Source organism: Sebastes fasciatus, chromosome 2 (assembly GCF_043250625.1).
Source record: "Sebastes fasciatus isolate fSebFas1 chromosome 2, fSebFas1.pri, whole genome shotgun sequence".
Classification (NCBI taxonomy): domain Eukaryota; kingdom Metazoa; phylum Chordata; class Actinopteri; order Perciformes; family Sebastidae; genus Sebastes; species Sebastes fasciatus.
In genome coordinates, this window is record NC_133796.1 from 4,002,693 (window position 1) to 4,018,057 (window position 15,365).

Sequence of the window (15,365 nt, forward strand, 5' to 3'; positions counted from 1 at the left end):
TAAGATCTTATTGCTTGTTCTCACTTTTAACAATTCCAGTTTTTAGAAATTTACATAATTAATTTGATTATTATCTTAGCAAAATATTATATCCATAAAATGATATGGCTTAACAGACTACCCTCCTTTTATACTTTTAAAGATACTGATTTTAAAACATATTTGACCACGATTGAAAATTTAAACTAAATAAATTCTAAATAGGAAAAAAACTATTAGATTGGACATTTCAAATTTATTCCAATTGTTTAAAAGACCCCGATTGTTGTTTTATTTGTTGTGCAATTTATTTAATTTTTATATAATTTTATTTATTTTTATACTGTGAAATTTTTTGTAATGAAAAATCCAAACATGCAATAATTTTAACAACTAGATATAGTGTAAGGTGGTATAATTTATGACAACACATTTTATTTTTAGGTCATCATGGGGGATGTAAAATATATATATTTTTTAAATACTTTATTTTTTCACTTTTTTCGAGGTTGTTTTCATATATGCAATTTACAGTTCGTAATTACAATACTTTATAAACCAATTTTTTAAGTAGTTCAGCTTATAGACGAACTCATTAACACTAGAGAAAACAACTTCAAATAAAATAAATTATATATAATCTTCAAAGTAACTGTAGGTGTCAAATATATATATATATATATTTCTTTTATATATATATATATATATATACTTTATTTTTTTCCTTTTTTCAAGGTTGTTTTCATATATGCAATTTACAGTTCATAATTAAAATAGTTTATAAACCAATTTTTTAAGTAGTTGAGCTTATAGACTAACTCATTAAGTACACCAGAGAAAACAACTTCAAATAAAATAAAATAATATGTAATCTTCAAAGTAACTGTAGGTGTCAAATAAATATAATTATTATTTTTTTCATACTTTATTTTTTCCCTTTTTTCAAGGTTGTTTTCATATATGTAATTTAAAGTTCGTAATTACAATAGTTTATAAACCAATTTTGTATGTAGTTGTTCATTAAGTACACTAGAGAAAACAACTTCAAATAAAATAAATTGTATATAATCTTCAAAGTAACTGTAGGTGTCAAATAAATATAATTGTAAAGTTGTTTTTTCATCATTTTTATTCAAACTAATTATTTTATTGTCTCTGTTTCAACACTAGAGGCCACTAACACTCTTCCTCTCATTGGGATTTGCTCATGCACGGCAACCACTGACTCTTATCGTCGCTCATTGGCTCACATATGTTTACGCCCGCCTTCTCTAAAGTCATCTTGCTCTCCTATTGGTTGTTTTCAGACGTCAATCACGCGTGCGTCAAACTGAGGGAAAAAACAAGATTGGTTTCACGTGCAAACTGTCAAAGAGTAGTGATGGGAAGTCCGTCTCTTTTTAGTGATCCAGATCATTTGGCTCAGCTCACCAAGAAGAGAAGAGCCGGCTCTTTCGGCTCCCAAACGGCTCTTCGTTTTACCACTTCTGCCTTTTATAATTCAGCCAAAATTAGCGCTGTTTTGACCTATGATTAGTAATTGTGCACATATATCACTTAAATTATTCAATATAAATATACTAAATCTTATAATTTCCAGAATACCATAATTTTACATGCAGCTTCGTTTCCAACTGTCACTCATCTTGTCTGCTATTCGTGCACCGCACCGCACCGCAATGCACCTCAGCGCACCGCACTTTCATGGACTAAGCTACTGGAGTTACCCTGCACTATACTCATTTTTAACATTCTCTTCTGCACTTTTTAATAGTCGTGTATCGCAGCTGTTACCCTGCACTACATTCAGTTTTAACAGTTTTCTTCATCTCCTTGTATTTTTATATCTTGTATATTTTTTTGCACTACTAACTTTTTTACTGCCTTTTTACTAACATGTTTTGCACTATGGAACTGTGATGCTGGAAACGTGAATTTCCCTCGGGATCAGTAAAGTTACTATCTATCTATCTATCTATCTATCTATCTATCTATCTATATCACTTAAACTATTCAATATAATTATACTAAACCTTATAATTTCCCGAATACCATAATTTGACATGCTGCTTCGTTTCCAACTGTCACTCATCTTGTCTGCTATTCGTGCACCTCAGCGTACCGCACCTCTACGCACCTCAGCGCACCGCTGCGCAACGCACATCAGCGCAACACACCGCACCTCAACGCACCTCAGCGCATCGCACCGGACCGCACCGCAACGCAACGCACCTCAGCGCACCACACCTTATAATTTCCGGAATACCGTCATTTTACATTCTGCTTCGTTTCCAACTGTCACTCATCTTGTCTGCTATTCGTGCACTGCACCTCAGCGCACCGCAAAGCAACGCAACGCAACGCAACGCAACAGACCACACCAGAGTGGCATGGAGTGCCAGTGGTGCGGAGGAGATCATCATATCATTCTGCCTTGAATTAATAAAAATTAAAAAAATTTTAAAAAAAAAGTCTCTCAGACGGGAGCCGGCTCCCATCGTTCACTAAAAAGAACTGGTTCTTTGAACCAGCCCGTTCTCGACCTTCACATCACTAGTCCAGCGAGCTGATGATGATGATGATGATGAAGATGATGAAGATGATGATGGCAGCAGCAGCGATACAAACCTCCCAGCTTCACTGTGAGTCTATTATTTAATATTACTCGCTGCTAACAGATATAACATCCACACGCTTCCACTTGTTAACATCAATAACCGCTCAGATATTCGGTATTTTGCTTCTAAAGCGGACAAACTGTCTCTTGTTTACATTGTCGAAGCAGTTAGCGAGTATTTAGCTGAATGCTAACAGTAGCTAACGTTAGCCAAGGCCTATAGAAGGAGGCTGGGTGACGGGTCTTGGGCTGTGGGTGTACAGCGCGTGCGCAGTGTAACTGAAGCTGCGATCCCGTGTTTTGATTGGCTCAATTGCCCCGAGAGCAGGCCAGAATTTACTGCTCATGCGCAATACCCACCATCAGCTATGACGCGTGTCTCAGCCTCCTTCAATAGGCCTTGACATCAGCTAGCTAATGTTAAGCTAAATGTGCTATAATTAACCAGAGATAACGTCTAATAACGTTATTCTAGAATTCAACTAACTGTGTAGGGCAGTTAAGATTTGTTTTATGTACTTATATCACCATTAAACTGTGTTATTATTCTGGTTAATGGTTCTAAATATCGACGTGTTCCCTTTCTAGCATCCATTAGCTGCGTTATATAATAACACATTAGTGTAACATGGACTTGTTGCTGTAAAGTAGCTGTAGATGTAACTAACAGCAACCGTCAGTCTGTGATGTAGGTTCACGTTAACCATGGTACCTGTATGAGTATTTATAGTTCAGTTTAGTTTAACCTGGTAACTAATGTCATGATTCAGGCTGTTTTTAAAGAAATTTCAAAGAAGTTATTTACTTATTATCATCTATTTACCAGCAGACATGGAAATAAAGCATATCAAATAACTTTGAATTCTTTTCCTGGAAATGTATTAAATAAATTACCAGCTATTGAGAAATAGCAGAATATAATGATAAAATAATGTTTATAATAAAGTAATTTTCAATAAATTTATAGGTAAATATTGGTGTAATTTGGCAGTAATTCCAAAGAAATTTCAAATAGGTTACTTGCTAATTATCACCTAATTACCATGAAATTTGTGGACCTGTAAAATTAAGTGTTACCATATATTTAATTCAGGCTTTAGAATTGCTTTTTAAAAATAATATTTCTTATAATAAGGAAAACTTGTCGGCCATGGTGGCAGGTGACCTGAAATTTTCACCTGTCACAACCAACATTTACCCTGTATTTGGCAGGTGGCAGGTGCTAATTTCGTTCCCTGTATAACAGCAACCGTCAGTCTGTGATATAGGTTAACATTAACCATGGTAGCTGTATGAGTATTTTTAGTTCAGTTCTAACATATCGCCTTGTGCCCTAAATTCATAGAGTTAAACATGTCTGGGCCATACGGACACTGAACAAACAATAAATCTGTGCAATATTAATACACTGAATGTGAAATACATTTGTCTGTGCAATATATCCTTGATGCAATATACACCTCAAGTGCAACTACCTTTGTTTACATTTTATTTATTACATCTACCTTACCTATTTTACAAGTGCAATTACCTCTGTTTACATTACATCTATGTTTATATTTTATACCTCTAGTGTAACACTTCTGTTTCTATTTATTTATTTATTACATCTACTCTACCTGTTTTATTTGCTTTATAACTGTGTGTGTTTTATCTGTTATATGTTTTATCTGCCTCGTTTAGTATTGTCAAATATTTGTTTTAAAGCACTGACCAGAAGTGGCAACTATGAATCTCGTTGTATTTAATACAATGACAATAAAGCTTTCTATTCTATTCTATTCTTTGTCAGCCCCCCTCATGTGCAGCTATTATATTAGTGGTTTTCTCAGGGTAACGTTAATTGTGTTATTGAGGTGTGAAGTCGTGAAAGGAAATTCCCAAAATACTCACAGTACTGCAGATCCAACTCCAGGATTTTAGAAATGCTTAGGTTATTATTAAAAAACAATTAAAATCTTCACTCCCCCCCCCTCTTCTCTCTCCTGCAGAATATTTTGAAATGACACCAAATATGATCTAATAATTTAGATTAATTGGCTTTATTTTACTCAATTAGAGCAGAAACGATTAATCAATTAATTGGTGACAGAAAATGTGTTACTACCTGTTGTTATCGATCGGATTTCCTGCTTCTCTTTGTCTAACGCCAGGATTTTAGAAATACTGAGGTTATTATAAAAAAATCAATTAAAATCTTCACTCCCCCCCTCTTCTCTCTCCTGCAGAATATTTTGAAATGACACCATATATGATCTAATAATTTAGATTAATTGGCTTTATTTTACTCAATTAGAGCAGAAACGATTAGTCAATTAGTTGGTGACAGAAAATGTATCACTAACTGTTTTTAATCGATCGGATGTTCTGCTTCTCTTTGTCTAATGTCATTGTAAAATCAATATGTTTGGGGTTTTTGGACTGTTGGTTCGGTAAAAACAAGCAATTTGAAGATGTCACCTGGGTTTAAATAATTGTGATGGATGTTATTCTCAATTTTTTAAACATTTGAAAGACCAATTGGTTAGTCGCGCAAATAATCTGCTGATTAATCTATAACAGGGTTATCAAACTAATTTTAGTTCATGGGCCAGTCCAATTTGATCTCAAGTGGGCCGGACCAGTAAAACCATTGCATAGTAAACTATAAATAACAACACCTCCAAATGTTCCCTTCCTGTTAGAGTAAAGATTTACAAGTACATTCTGAAAACCTGAGATGTCTCGCTGTTCTCTCGGTTACAACTAAAAACAGAACGAATATTATTCTTTGAGCACTGAAAGGTGCTGTGAACACACCAAGCACACTGGCTTCCCATTTACCTTAGTGATGAAATAGGAACTTGTCCATTTTTATTACACTCTGTGCCCACTTTTCTCCTTTTCGACAAAGATATTTTCCACCGGCAACTACTGCATGAACAGTAGCTTGACAGTGTTGTGTCACGTAGCCTGTACGCATGTGGGATCTATAATAGCGTATCCAGCATAGGGCCTGCTACTCTTATCAGGACAGCGCGACTGCCAAATAGGAATAGCTGTGCATTTTATTGAAAAATTGTCTGAAATTTTTACACTTTGCAAAGTCATCCAGTGAGCCGGATTGGGCCCTTTTGCAAGCCGGTTCAGGCCCCCGGCCATATGTTTGACAGCCCTGATCTATAATAAACGTCATCGTTAGTTGCAACCCTAAATTTGATTATAGTTTGAATTAATTTTATGAATCATTTCAAGGCATTAGTTTCAATACATGCACAGACTGTTGAAACACACATCTGATAGCTTTCTGCAGACTGGAGGGAGCTAAGTTCTGGCGGCGAAATGCTGAATCCTTTATTTATTCTTTTTCAAAATAGAAAAATGTGAACACACAGTGTATAGAAATTATTGGTATCAGCCTTTAAAAAGATGATAGGAGGTTATGCACGTAACTGTGGCTCGTCACGTGGCTATTTGAAATCAAGATTTGGCAAAACATTACTGCCCACACACCCACTTCAGTCTGTTTAGGTGGCAACATGGCAATCCTTACTGTGAGGTAAAAGGTGTTGGAAACTTTATCAACTCAATAAAGTTAATAATAATGTGTTTTTTTAACATTTAATCATGTAAACATGCTGTAGAAGAAACACAAAATACAAGTATGAACGAGAAAATTAGCATAATCTGTCCCCTTTAAAAGCTGGAGCAGATTCACGTAGAGCGCTCTGCAGGAGGCGTCTGAGCCTGTCCCAGCAAGGAGTCCTGAGTCATCCGGTTCAAGGTGGGGTAGAGGTTGGACTTTTAATGAATAGAAAGTGGTGCAATAGAGACCCAGAAACTCAGGCAGAGATTATTATGTATGTGATGAGTGAGAGGTCAAAGGGAAGACTCGGTCTCATTGTTGAGCTTCAGTAAATTTCCACTTATGACCTGGAGTTTTACTATATTCTCATATCAGCCTTTATAAAATCCACCATGCTTTACTCTCCAGTTACATATCGATTAATTGATTATGCTGTCGACAGAAAAAGGAATTGGCAACTATTTTGATAAATGATTAATTGTTAAAGTAATTATTTAAGCAAAAAAAATGTATCTAGTAAATAACAGGTGGATTAATTGATAGTGAAAACCTAATTGGCTGTCATGTTGTCATATCAGTTGAACGATTACATTCTGCTCCCATGTCTCTTAAGTTTATGAAAAACCTCTCAAAAACCAACATGATTGTGTCAAAAGGTTGAAACTATATATTACCAAGCTCCTTAAAAGTTGACCTAATGAGGGTACAGGGTTTTCACATGTAGCTTCACGTGTGTTTCATGTGTAGCATGAAACTAGAATGTAAACTGCACCCGGGGTCGCCTAAACCCCCCAAAGTCCCATAAAAAATAAAGAAGACATGAGTCATGACCTCAGTTTCCTCAATAGGAGCTCTGGCCCTGCTCTTAGCCTGAGTAAGCAGGTGTAATAGAAGGGATTGACTGTTACGCTCAAACTCTGAAACACTAATCCACTTAGGCGTGGAAAGAGTTTATTTTAAATCAACTCCGTGCCAGAATGAGAGTAAGAATATATGTCTGTATGTGGGTACCAGGCAACAGTTAATGTTTTATAATGTAACAGCTACAGAGCCCTGTTTTCTTATTTCCATTGCCTTAAATGGATTTGAACAGATGTGACCAACATCAAGGCATAATACTTTAACTATGTTTAAATGGAAAGATAAAGTCCTCACAAATACATTTATTAAATACAACTTTTACTGTTATCTTCACATCTTCTTTCCCCCTTTCCAAAGAACATTTAATTGGTGGAAGACAGCAGTAGGTTTAACTACTTCTTCAGTCACACTAAGCGTCCTTTGAACTGATGTTTCTTTAATATTCAAATAGTTGTTATTATCGATTAATCTGAGGATTATTTTCTTGAGTAATCATCTATAATAGAGGTTTTTAAAGTGGGGCTTGGTCCCCCCCAGGGGGGCTCCATACAGTTTCATGGAAGGCTCGGTGAATGGAAGTGAAACAATATTACATTAGTTATCAAAAGAAGATCACATAGATGAGCATGTGTGTGATTTGGGTAAAGAGGATAGTTCAGAGATGCAGTGTTTTTGAGGTATTTTCATGTTTTTCTTTTTTCCGAGCTTTGTCTTAGGGGAGGCCAGGTCGACAGCCTCAGACTTTAAAAACCCCTGGTCTATAAAATGTCCAAAAATAGTGAAAGGTGGCCATAACAATTTCCCAAAGTTCCCAGGTTAACATATTCAAATTGCAAAATTGTCTGTCCAACAACCAATTTACTACCATTATTCTTTTCCCTGTTAAAAGTTTTTTTTTTGGCTGGACCGCAGAGGGCCAGCCAAAAAGAAAAGTTACTGAGCGAGGGATGAGAAGTGATGAGTGACAGACGTTACACGACTGGTTGGCCGAGTGTTGGCAGTATCTCTTTCCAAATGAAAAAAAGTGGAACAGTCCTTTATGCAAACGAGCCCATCCAGCGTGACGTGTCCTTACTCATCAAACTTGGACCAAGCTGTCAAACCAGGCGATCTAGTTCTAAAATGAAACCAGATTCAGCAGTTGCATCGCCTATTTCTCGCTTAAAATGTTTTCAGAAGTAGATTTTGGTGGATTGTTTAGACGGAATAACAGAAAGTTTACAAGCAGGCCGCCATGTTGTTTTCTGTTTGAAAAGGCGAGTAGAAAACCAGGGACCAATCAGGTGCGTTCCACGATCGGGTACATCACCGCTTGAACGGCCAGTTCGGTGGAGCAGGGCGTCCCCTAGCGTCCTCGCCAGACCTGGTGGACATGTAGCGCTGGATTTAACATCATAGACATGACCACTCACTATTTGTGTAAGAATTTAGCCACAAATTCACAGACTGACCAACACGGTCCAGACATATACTCAGGTTTGACCGAGTCTTTTTCTTGGCTGAGTTTTTCCTCATCCGCTGCGAGGGTCATAGAAAAGAGACGGTGTTGTATGGTGTACAGAAGTCTGATTGTATAGAAGTCTATGAGAAAATGAGCACTTGATTTATTACCTCAGTAAACATTGTAAACATGAGTTTATGATCTCAATCGCTAGTTTCAAGTCTTCTTCAATACAGCGTGATGTTCATTTAGTAAATTATGGTCCCATTTAGAGTCAGATAGACCATAAAGCAGGGGATGCTTTAGGGCGGGGCTAACTTGTGATTGACAGGTCACTACCACGGCGTTATCCGGTCTGGGAGTTGTCCGTGTTTTCGACTTACAACTTTAACCCTTTCACAGTGTTTTCAGTTAATGAAAGTTAATTATAACCTTTTTGGTTGCCTAAAAATGTCTTATTCAGCATTCGGTTGTACTTAGCTCCACCCTCTCGTGTCACTTCTCGTTCCAAAAGACAAAGATGGAAACAGCCAAAATGCCGAACTCGAGGCTTCAAAATGGAAGTCCACAACCAATGAGTGACGTCACTGTGACTACGTCCACTTCTTATATACAATCTTTGGATATTGGGCTATTTAAATAAAATTGACTTGATTAGAAGACAAAGAAAAACTTGAAAATAGTACTCTGGTTATCAAAATAGTTTCCAATTATACATTTTTTGTTGACTGACTTATTGATTCATGGACTAAACATTTCTACTCGAGTGAAATGTAGACATACATGCTTTACTATTATTTGTGAATCCCATGAAGATTGGCTGAGTACTGCTTTGAGGTCACAGGGACCTTCAACTAAACAGGCACGTCCTGTGGAGGTGACTTGGTCTTCTTGCAGTGTTATTTTATGTCCCCTCAGCGTGAGATCCCCAAGGCTTTGGACAGTTGCGTGTTTGTTTATTATCTCATTTGGACCCCTTCTAGGCTGCTTATGCTAATAACAGTATTTTCCGCTGCAAATGCTCTGCCTTGACCCTTGAGTGACTGAGCCTGATGGTGAAGCGGTTTGTTGTTCAGATGGGTGTCTTATAGCGTGCCGGTGCCAGAGAGTAATGAGTAGCTGTGGTTTGTCTGCAGTAAGACATGTGGTCCGCTGTCTGTCCTGTCTCTATGACTGGCTAATGTTTAGTGGTGATGGAAATGCAGATGAGAGCTGATGCCCCTGCTGTTTAGCAGCACCAGACTGCAGCGTCAGGGTTGAATGTGTAACCGTAGACTAAGTGCTGGAGGTAATTATTGCTCAAGCACACGGCCGTTTCTGCTTAACAGTGATGGTATATTGGCTGGGTAATGCAGTGCCAGACACGGTATTCTTTTTTTAGTTGAAAGACCAAAATTACCCACAAAGCTTGGCATAATGAGAATGTGTTAGAAAGAAACCATCTCAATGAAACAGTTTAATCTATTTAGACTTAATTTGTGATTTTAATCATTGGTTTCAATGCTTAAATCGTTTTACACACAAAGCAAACTAACTGATAAGAACAAATTATACGACATAATCAGGAAACCGCAAAATTAAAAATGAAATCCGAAGAAAAATGTTGCATGAAATTGGTTGATTATAATCCACCATACTTCTGAGCCCGAGTCTGACTAACATGATCCAAAATAGAAGCAGTGGAAGATGATTAGAAGTGTTTTGCAAAACATCATATTTCATCATGGAGGGGTCTCTTTACACAGAAAATGTGCCCGCTATGTCTGCCTGTATCACTATAAGGATTTATACGTTGGATGCTCTAGATATATTTTTTTATTTTTTTTTGAAGATATTACGTTTTGCCCTTGTCGACCAGTTTGGTAAAATGCACCAACTTGTGCACTACGGCTGAACGATTTTGAAAATGTTTTGATTATTTCGACTCATATTGCAATTTACAATCACTATATGATTTGCGATGCTAGAGGGAATGATAATTTTTACAATTTTTACTTTATTCTCATTTTCATTGAAGTGAATATGGTGTGATTTTTGCCGGGATCTGTACCAAACAAAGATGCTTTCTTAATTATCGCCGTGCTTACAGTATCCCGATATATTGAATCGTTACCCCTGTATCATCATATGTACCGTATCGCCAGATTCTTACCAATACACAACCCTAATAAATTATGTTCAATGTTTCGTTTCTCTTGTAGGATTGTGAGTCTTGCATTCAAATGGAGGACAGGACTGTCGTCAGATAATTGGAGCTGCAGCTTCCAAGTTGCTGAAGACTCTTGAGAAAACCATATGAGATGTGAATTTGCTGAATGAAGAATGAGAAACCTGAGTCACGGCGTCACTGCAGAAGACTGACTAGCACCGTCGTTTAGGTTTGAGCGCCGCTCATTCAGACTCATTCTGCTCCTCTGCCTCACACACCTTCGTCCACCAGCTCTGCTGTCCAGCCCAGGCAGAGAGGACCCGTCCCTCTCCCCAGGCCTCGCGCCCTCCCATCGGCGGCCCACTCTGGCGGTGTGTTGGTGTACGATGGCGCGGTGGGACGCTGAGGGCTGCCGCGTGGGACTGTGATGTCAATGCCCAACAGCCCGGGCGAGAGCCGGCGTGGCGCTCCCAGATTCTTCGTGGGCTGCGAGGACGATGAGAGCGAGGTCCCGGAAGATAGCATGAGGACAGACATGGAGCTGTATGAGGACGACGAAGACACAGACTCGGTGGGATGTCAAACTAAATTACCTCTTTACTATAATCTGCTCCTCCACTTAGCTGGAAAACATTAGGTAGAATATCATATCAAAAGCATCAGTCAATAATAACATTGCAGATGAGTCAGCGGTACAGGGTGTCAGTAAAGTGTCTATAAATAACTTAAAAATAATTTCTCAAACACAGCATGGTGTTCTCAAAAGAGCTCAACAGATAGGGTTAATGTCTGCAGGGCTTTTTACTGGGACCAGATCATTTCACTCAGATCATCTTTGTATTTAGGCATTCAGTGCGTTTACATGCACTTAAGTAACTCGGTTACTCAGAGAAACTACGTTACGCAGAATGCGTCTACTTCTCACCTACATCTAACCTTCTTTTGGAAGCATGGTTTTCTTATTTTAACTATATTGGTGACAGACGACACCGCTTTCTAGGTGCATTTTTTTAAAGAATACAATCATCTCTCCTTTGATCCGCCTCTCTGCTGTCACAGCAATGTGTCAAATTCCAATACCTGAACTTGTGAATTGGCCGATACTGAATACCGATCTGAGTGTTAAAAACGAAAATATATGCAATATTTTTGTTATTTTGAACAGCTGCATACTACCTACCCTGTATGTGATATGATTGCTATCATTGTTGTGTGGCCTGGCTCATATTAAACTCTTTGTAAAACATGAACAAATACATACAGAGAATGATTGCCATAGATATTTCTTCTATTATTCAGTTTGATAAATTTTCTATTGTAAAATATTGCCAAATTGCTGACATTTTGCTAGCTCTGGCTGACGTTACACTCTCCGCTAGCAGCTGTCCGATAGGTACTGCGTATGTGCAACTCTAAACAGAGATGAAGAAAAAAGTGAGATGGCTCACTGGTTAACTACTTCTATCACCGATTTTAGACGCAGCGATCATTGTTTCCGGAGCTGATCATGGAAGTAGCTCACGAGTGAGCCATATCACTTCTTTCTCATCTCTGTTGAGAGTTGCACATGCGCAGTACCGACCAGGTAGCGAGTGACACGTGTTGTTTTTGTTCCTGTGCAGCGTAAATGAGCTGATAAATTAAATAACGTGATATCGGATTGGTGCAAAGACTTGCGTATATGCTGATACATAGTCCAGCATTTTAGGCTGTATCGGTGGCGTTTCTGATACTGGCATCAGTACAACTCTAGTCTGAGGTCTTTTTGTCATGCACATGCATACATGTAAAAAGACAATTAATAACCAGATTATGTGTTTACACGACAAAGACATCAGCCTTCTTCAGGAGAAATCTATATGGGGAAATCAGGTTTCCTTAATCCCTTAACCAGATTACGGAGATTGGGTTGAAGAAAACAACACAAAAAGACAAGTTCCTCAAGTGCATGTAAACACACTGAATGTGACTGTTAGTTAGGAGCCAGTCAGTAGTGTTGTTGCAAATAACTAGTTTGTATAGCCACTGCTAGTTGACATAAACATTGGTTGCTTGTGAATTAGTCAGATGGATAGTAGCTAACAGACTAGAGAGTCCCGGGCTACAAACAAGATACTTACGTCATGGTTTGTTGGAACAAAACAACCTTTAAAGCCTGTGGTTGGGGCTATCAAATGAATTTAAATGTGCGTGCTCTCACGGGTAAATTGGCGATTTTCAATGAATTTCTCTGTCTACAGAAATCTATTTCAGTCAGCTCTTCAGTGTGAGGTTTTATGGGAGATTTATGGGACAAAGCTGCCATTGTCTCTCTTGCTTCCTCAGACACTTTGTTGAAATGTTGCCCTCTCTCTCTCGCTCTCTCTCTCTCTCTCTCTCTTTCGCTCCCTTGTTCAGACCCCGGAGCAACAGATCGTGGTGGGGATCTGCTGCATGATGAAGAAGTCCAAGTCCAAGCCAATGACCCAGATCCTGGAGAGGCTGTGCAAGTTTGAGTACATCACTGTGGTCATCTTCCCAGAGGACGCCATCCTCAACGAGACCGTGGACAAATGGCCTCTGTGTGACTGCCTCATCTCCTTCCACTCCAAGGGTACAAAACACTCACCCACACACACAGACAAACAAACACATGCAGGGACACATTGTGATATTTGTGGGTCTTCATTCGTTTTATATGAATTATGAATTATGTTTCATCACACAAACTCAAATAAATCTACACACACATGCTCATGTTGCATATTCTGTAAACTTGTGTTTAAAACTGAAGTGTATCTAAACTCAAACATAAATAAAATAAAACTCACCAAAACCGTCTTGGTTAGTCATTCCAACAATCAGCAGCTCTGGTTTGATGGAAATAAACCCTTATTTCACAGTTAGATGTGAAAATATGACAGCTGTGCATGCTGTTCCCCCCCCCCGCTGTATCCCTCTCTGCCTGCTGAGCAGCGGCAGACCATTAAATTAGCAAAATACAATGACAAACATCACCCAAAAAAACATCACCTGCCTCAATCTCTCTTCCTCTCCTTGCAGTTCTCGTACTTATAGAACTAGGGACGGGTGTTGTTAATATTTTAACGGTACTTCTACTATTCTTACCGATACTGCTTATCAATCCAGTACTTTAACGGTACTCTTAACGGTTCTTTTTGTATTTTTTTTAAGAGAACAAATTAATGTAATTAATAACAGAATTAACATTGCTTTATTTCGTCATATATACTGTATATAAATAAAAATTCGAGTAGCAACTGCAACAGCATTGTTTTGAACAAATCACTGATAATGTGATAATTAAAAGGTAAAATAAACAATTATTTATAGTATAAAAAGCAGTCATGTTTTGAACAAATCACTATTATAAACTGTAATTTGATGGCGGATGGGGCAACGAGGGATGAACTACGAGCTATTCTGTTGAAAACTGTTCATTTCTCCACCTGTATCTGATGCACTTTCGCTAGATGTTTTGACAGATTGCTTGTGTTTCCGCCCTTACAAGCAAAAGACTAATTCACTTCTCTGGTCTCTGTGTGGGGGAGAGAGACACACAGACAACAAGCTGAGAGAGAGAGATCTCTCCACTGGATTGAAAAATGTTTTAATCTGTATACAAATTAGAAAACAGAGTTTGTGAGATCAAAGGTGTAAATAAATAGGAAATCAATTTTCTTCATTTCTCCAATGCTGATAGCAGAACCGTTAACGTCGGAGCTTATCGATACTACAATCTTGAAAACATTTGCCCCTTGGGCTCGTTTAATATCGTGTTTCGGTACCCATCCCTACAGAGAACTGAAGTTACATCCAGCAACTCCTATTTTTCTTTTGTGATTTGTTTTTTTTTGCGGTGGTGGCAAAGATTTTGCCGCGGAAGCCCTCCACAACAGAACATTACCAGCTAAACACTGCTGTCTGTGTGATCACATGGGCTTCTTATCAACTGCCCAATCATTTACACACTAAACAGCATGCCTGTCTTATACAATGTCAGCATTATGTTTAGTCCAACAGACTCGTTCTGTCTCTCGATGTGTGTCTACAGTACCTCAAGTGTTTGTGTTTTCTCTAACAATGTCTCAGTAGCCATAACTCTGAACTTGTTTTCCCCTCGTTGTTAACATCATATTATCTATGAGCTTTATTTATTGAATCATTTCTCTGCCAGGATTCCCGCTGGACAAGGCAGTGAGCTATGCCAAGCTGAGAAACCCTCTGCTCCTCAATGACCTGAACATGCAGTACTACATACAGGACAGGTACTCACACATACTCTGATAGTACATTTCCATTATTGGTTAAAATGATGCGTGCAAAGCAAAGCATTTATGTGTTATTTTATTCATTTGTTTAACAGGAGAGAGGTGTATCGCATCCTGCAGGAGGAAGGGATTGATTTACCACGCTATGCTGTGCTGAACCGTGACCCAGATAAACCAGATGGTCAGTCTGCTGGCTCATTACTGATATTTGATAAGTTACTTTTTTATATATGTCTTTTCTTTAAGTTTACTGCAGTTAACATCACAAAACACAATAGAAAGCTGACTATATTCACTTTTCATTTGATCCTTAAAGCCTTTTGTTCCTCCAGAGAAAGCTCTTAAACAGAAACAGGCCTGTCCCTGCAGCATCCTGAGACCATTAATCATTAAGACTGCATTGGTTTTATTTCAGCTTGTGGATAAATATAGTTTCAAATGTGAAGCAGTCGCAAGTGTGCCATACTTAAAGGGATAGTTTG

The 15,365-nt window shown here is 38.2% G+C and overlaps 1 protein-coding gene across 9 annotated transcripts in view; it reads left to right on the top strand.

Moving 5' to 3' along the window:
- The first annotated feature begins 2,486 nt into the window (after positions 1-2,486).
- ppip5k1a (diphosphoinositol pentakisphosphate kinase 1a) overlaps positions 2,487-15,365 on the top strand; it is a 45,157-nt gene continuing 32,278 nt past the window's right edge. For all 9 annotated transcript variants that reach the window (XM_074658815.1, XM_074658838.1, XM_074658831.1 and 6 more), the window contains exons 1-5: positions 2,487-2,621; positions 10,665-11,183; positions 13,010-13,205; positions 14,790-14,880; positions 14,979-15,064. In XM_074658815.1, coding sequence (XP_074514916.1) covers positions 11,040-11,183; positions 13,010-13,205; positions 14,790-14,880; positions 14,979-15,064 — 517 coding nt within the window. In that variant the 5' untranslated portion in view covers positions 2,487-2,621; positions 10,665-11,039. The remainder of the gene's footprint in view (positions 2,622-10,664; positions 11,184-13,009; positions 13,206-14,789; positions 14,881-14,978; positions 15,065-15,365) is intronic.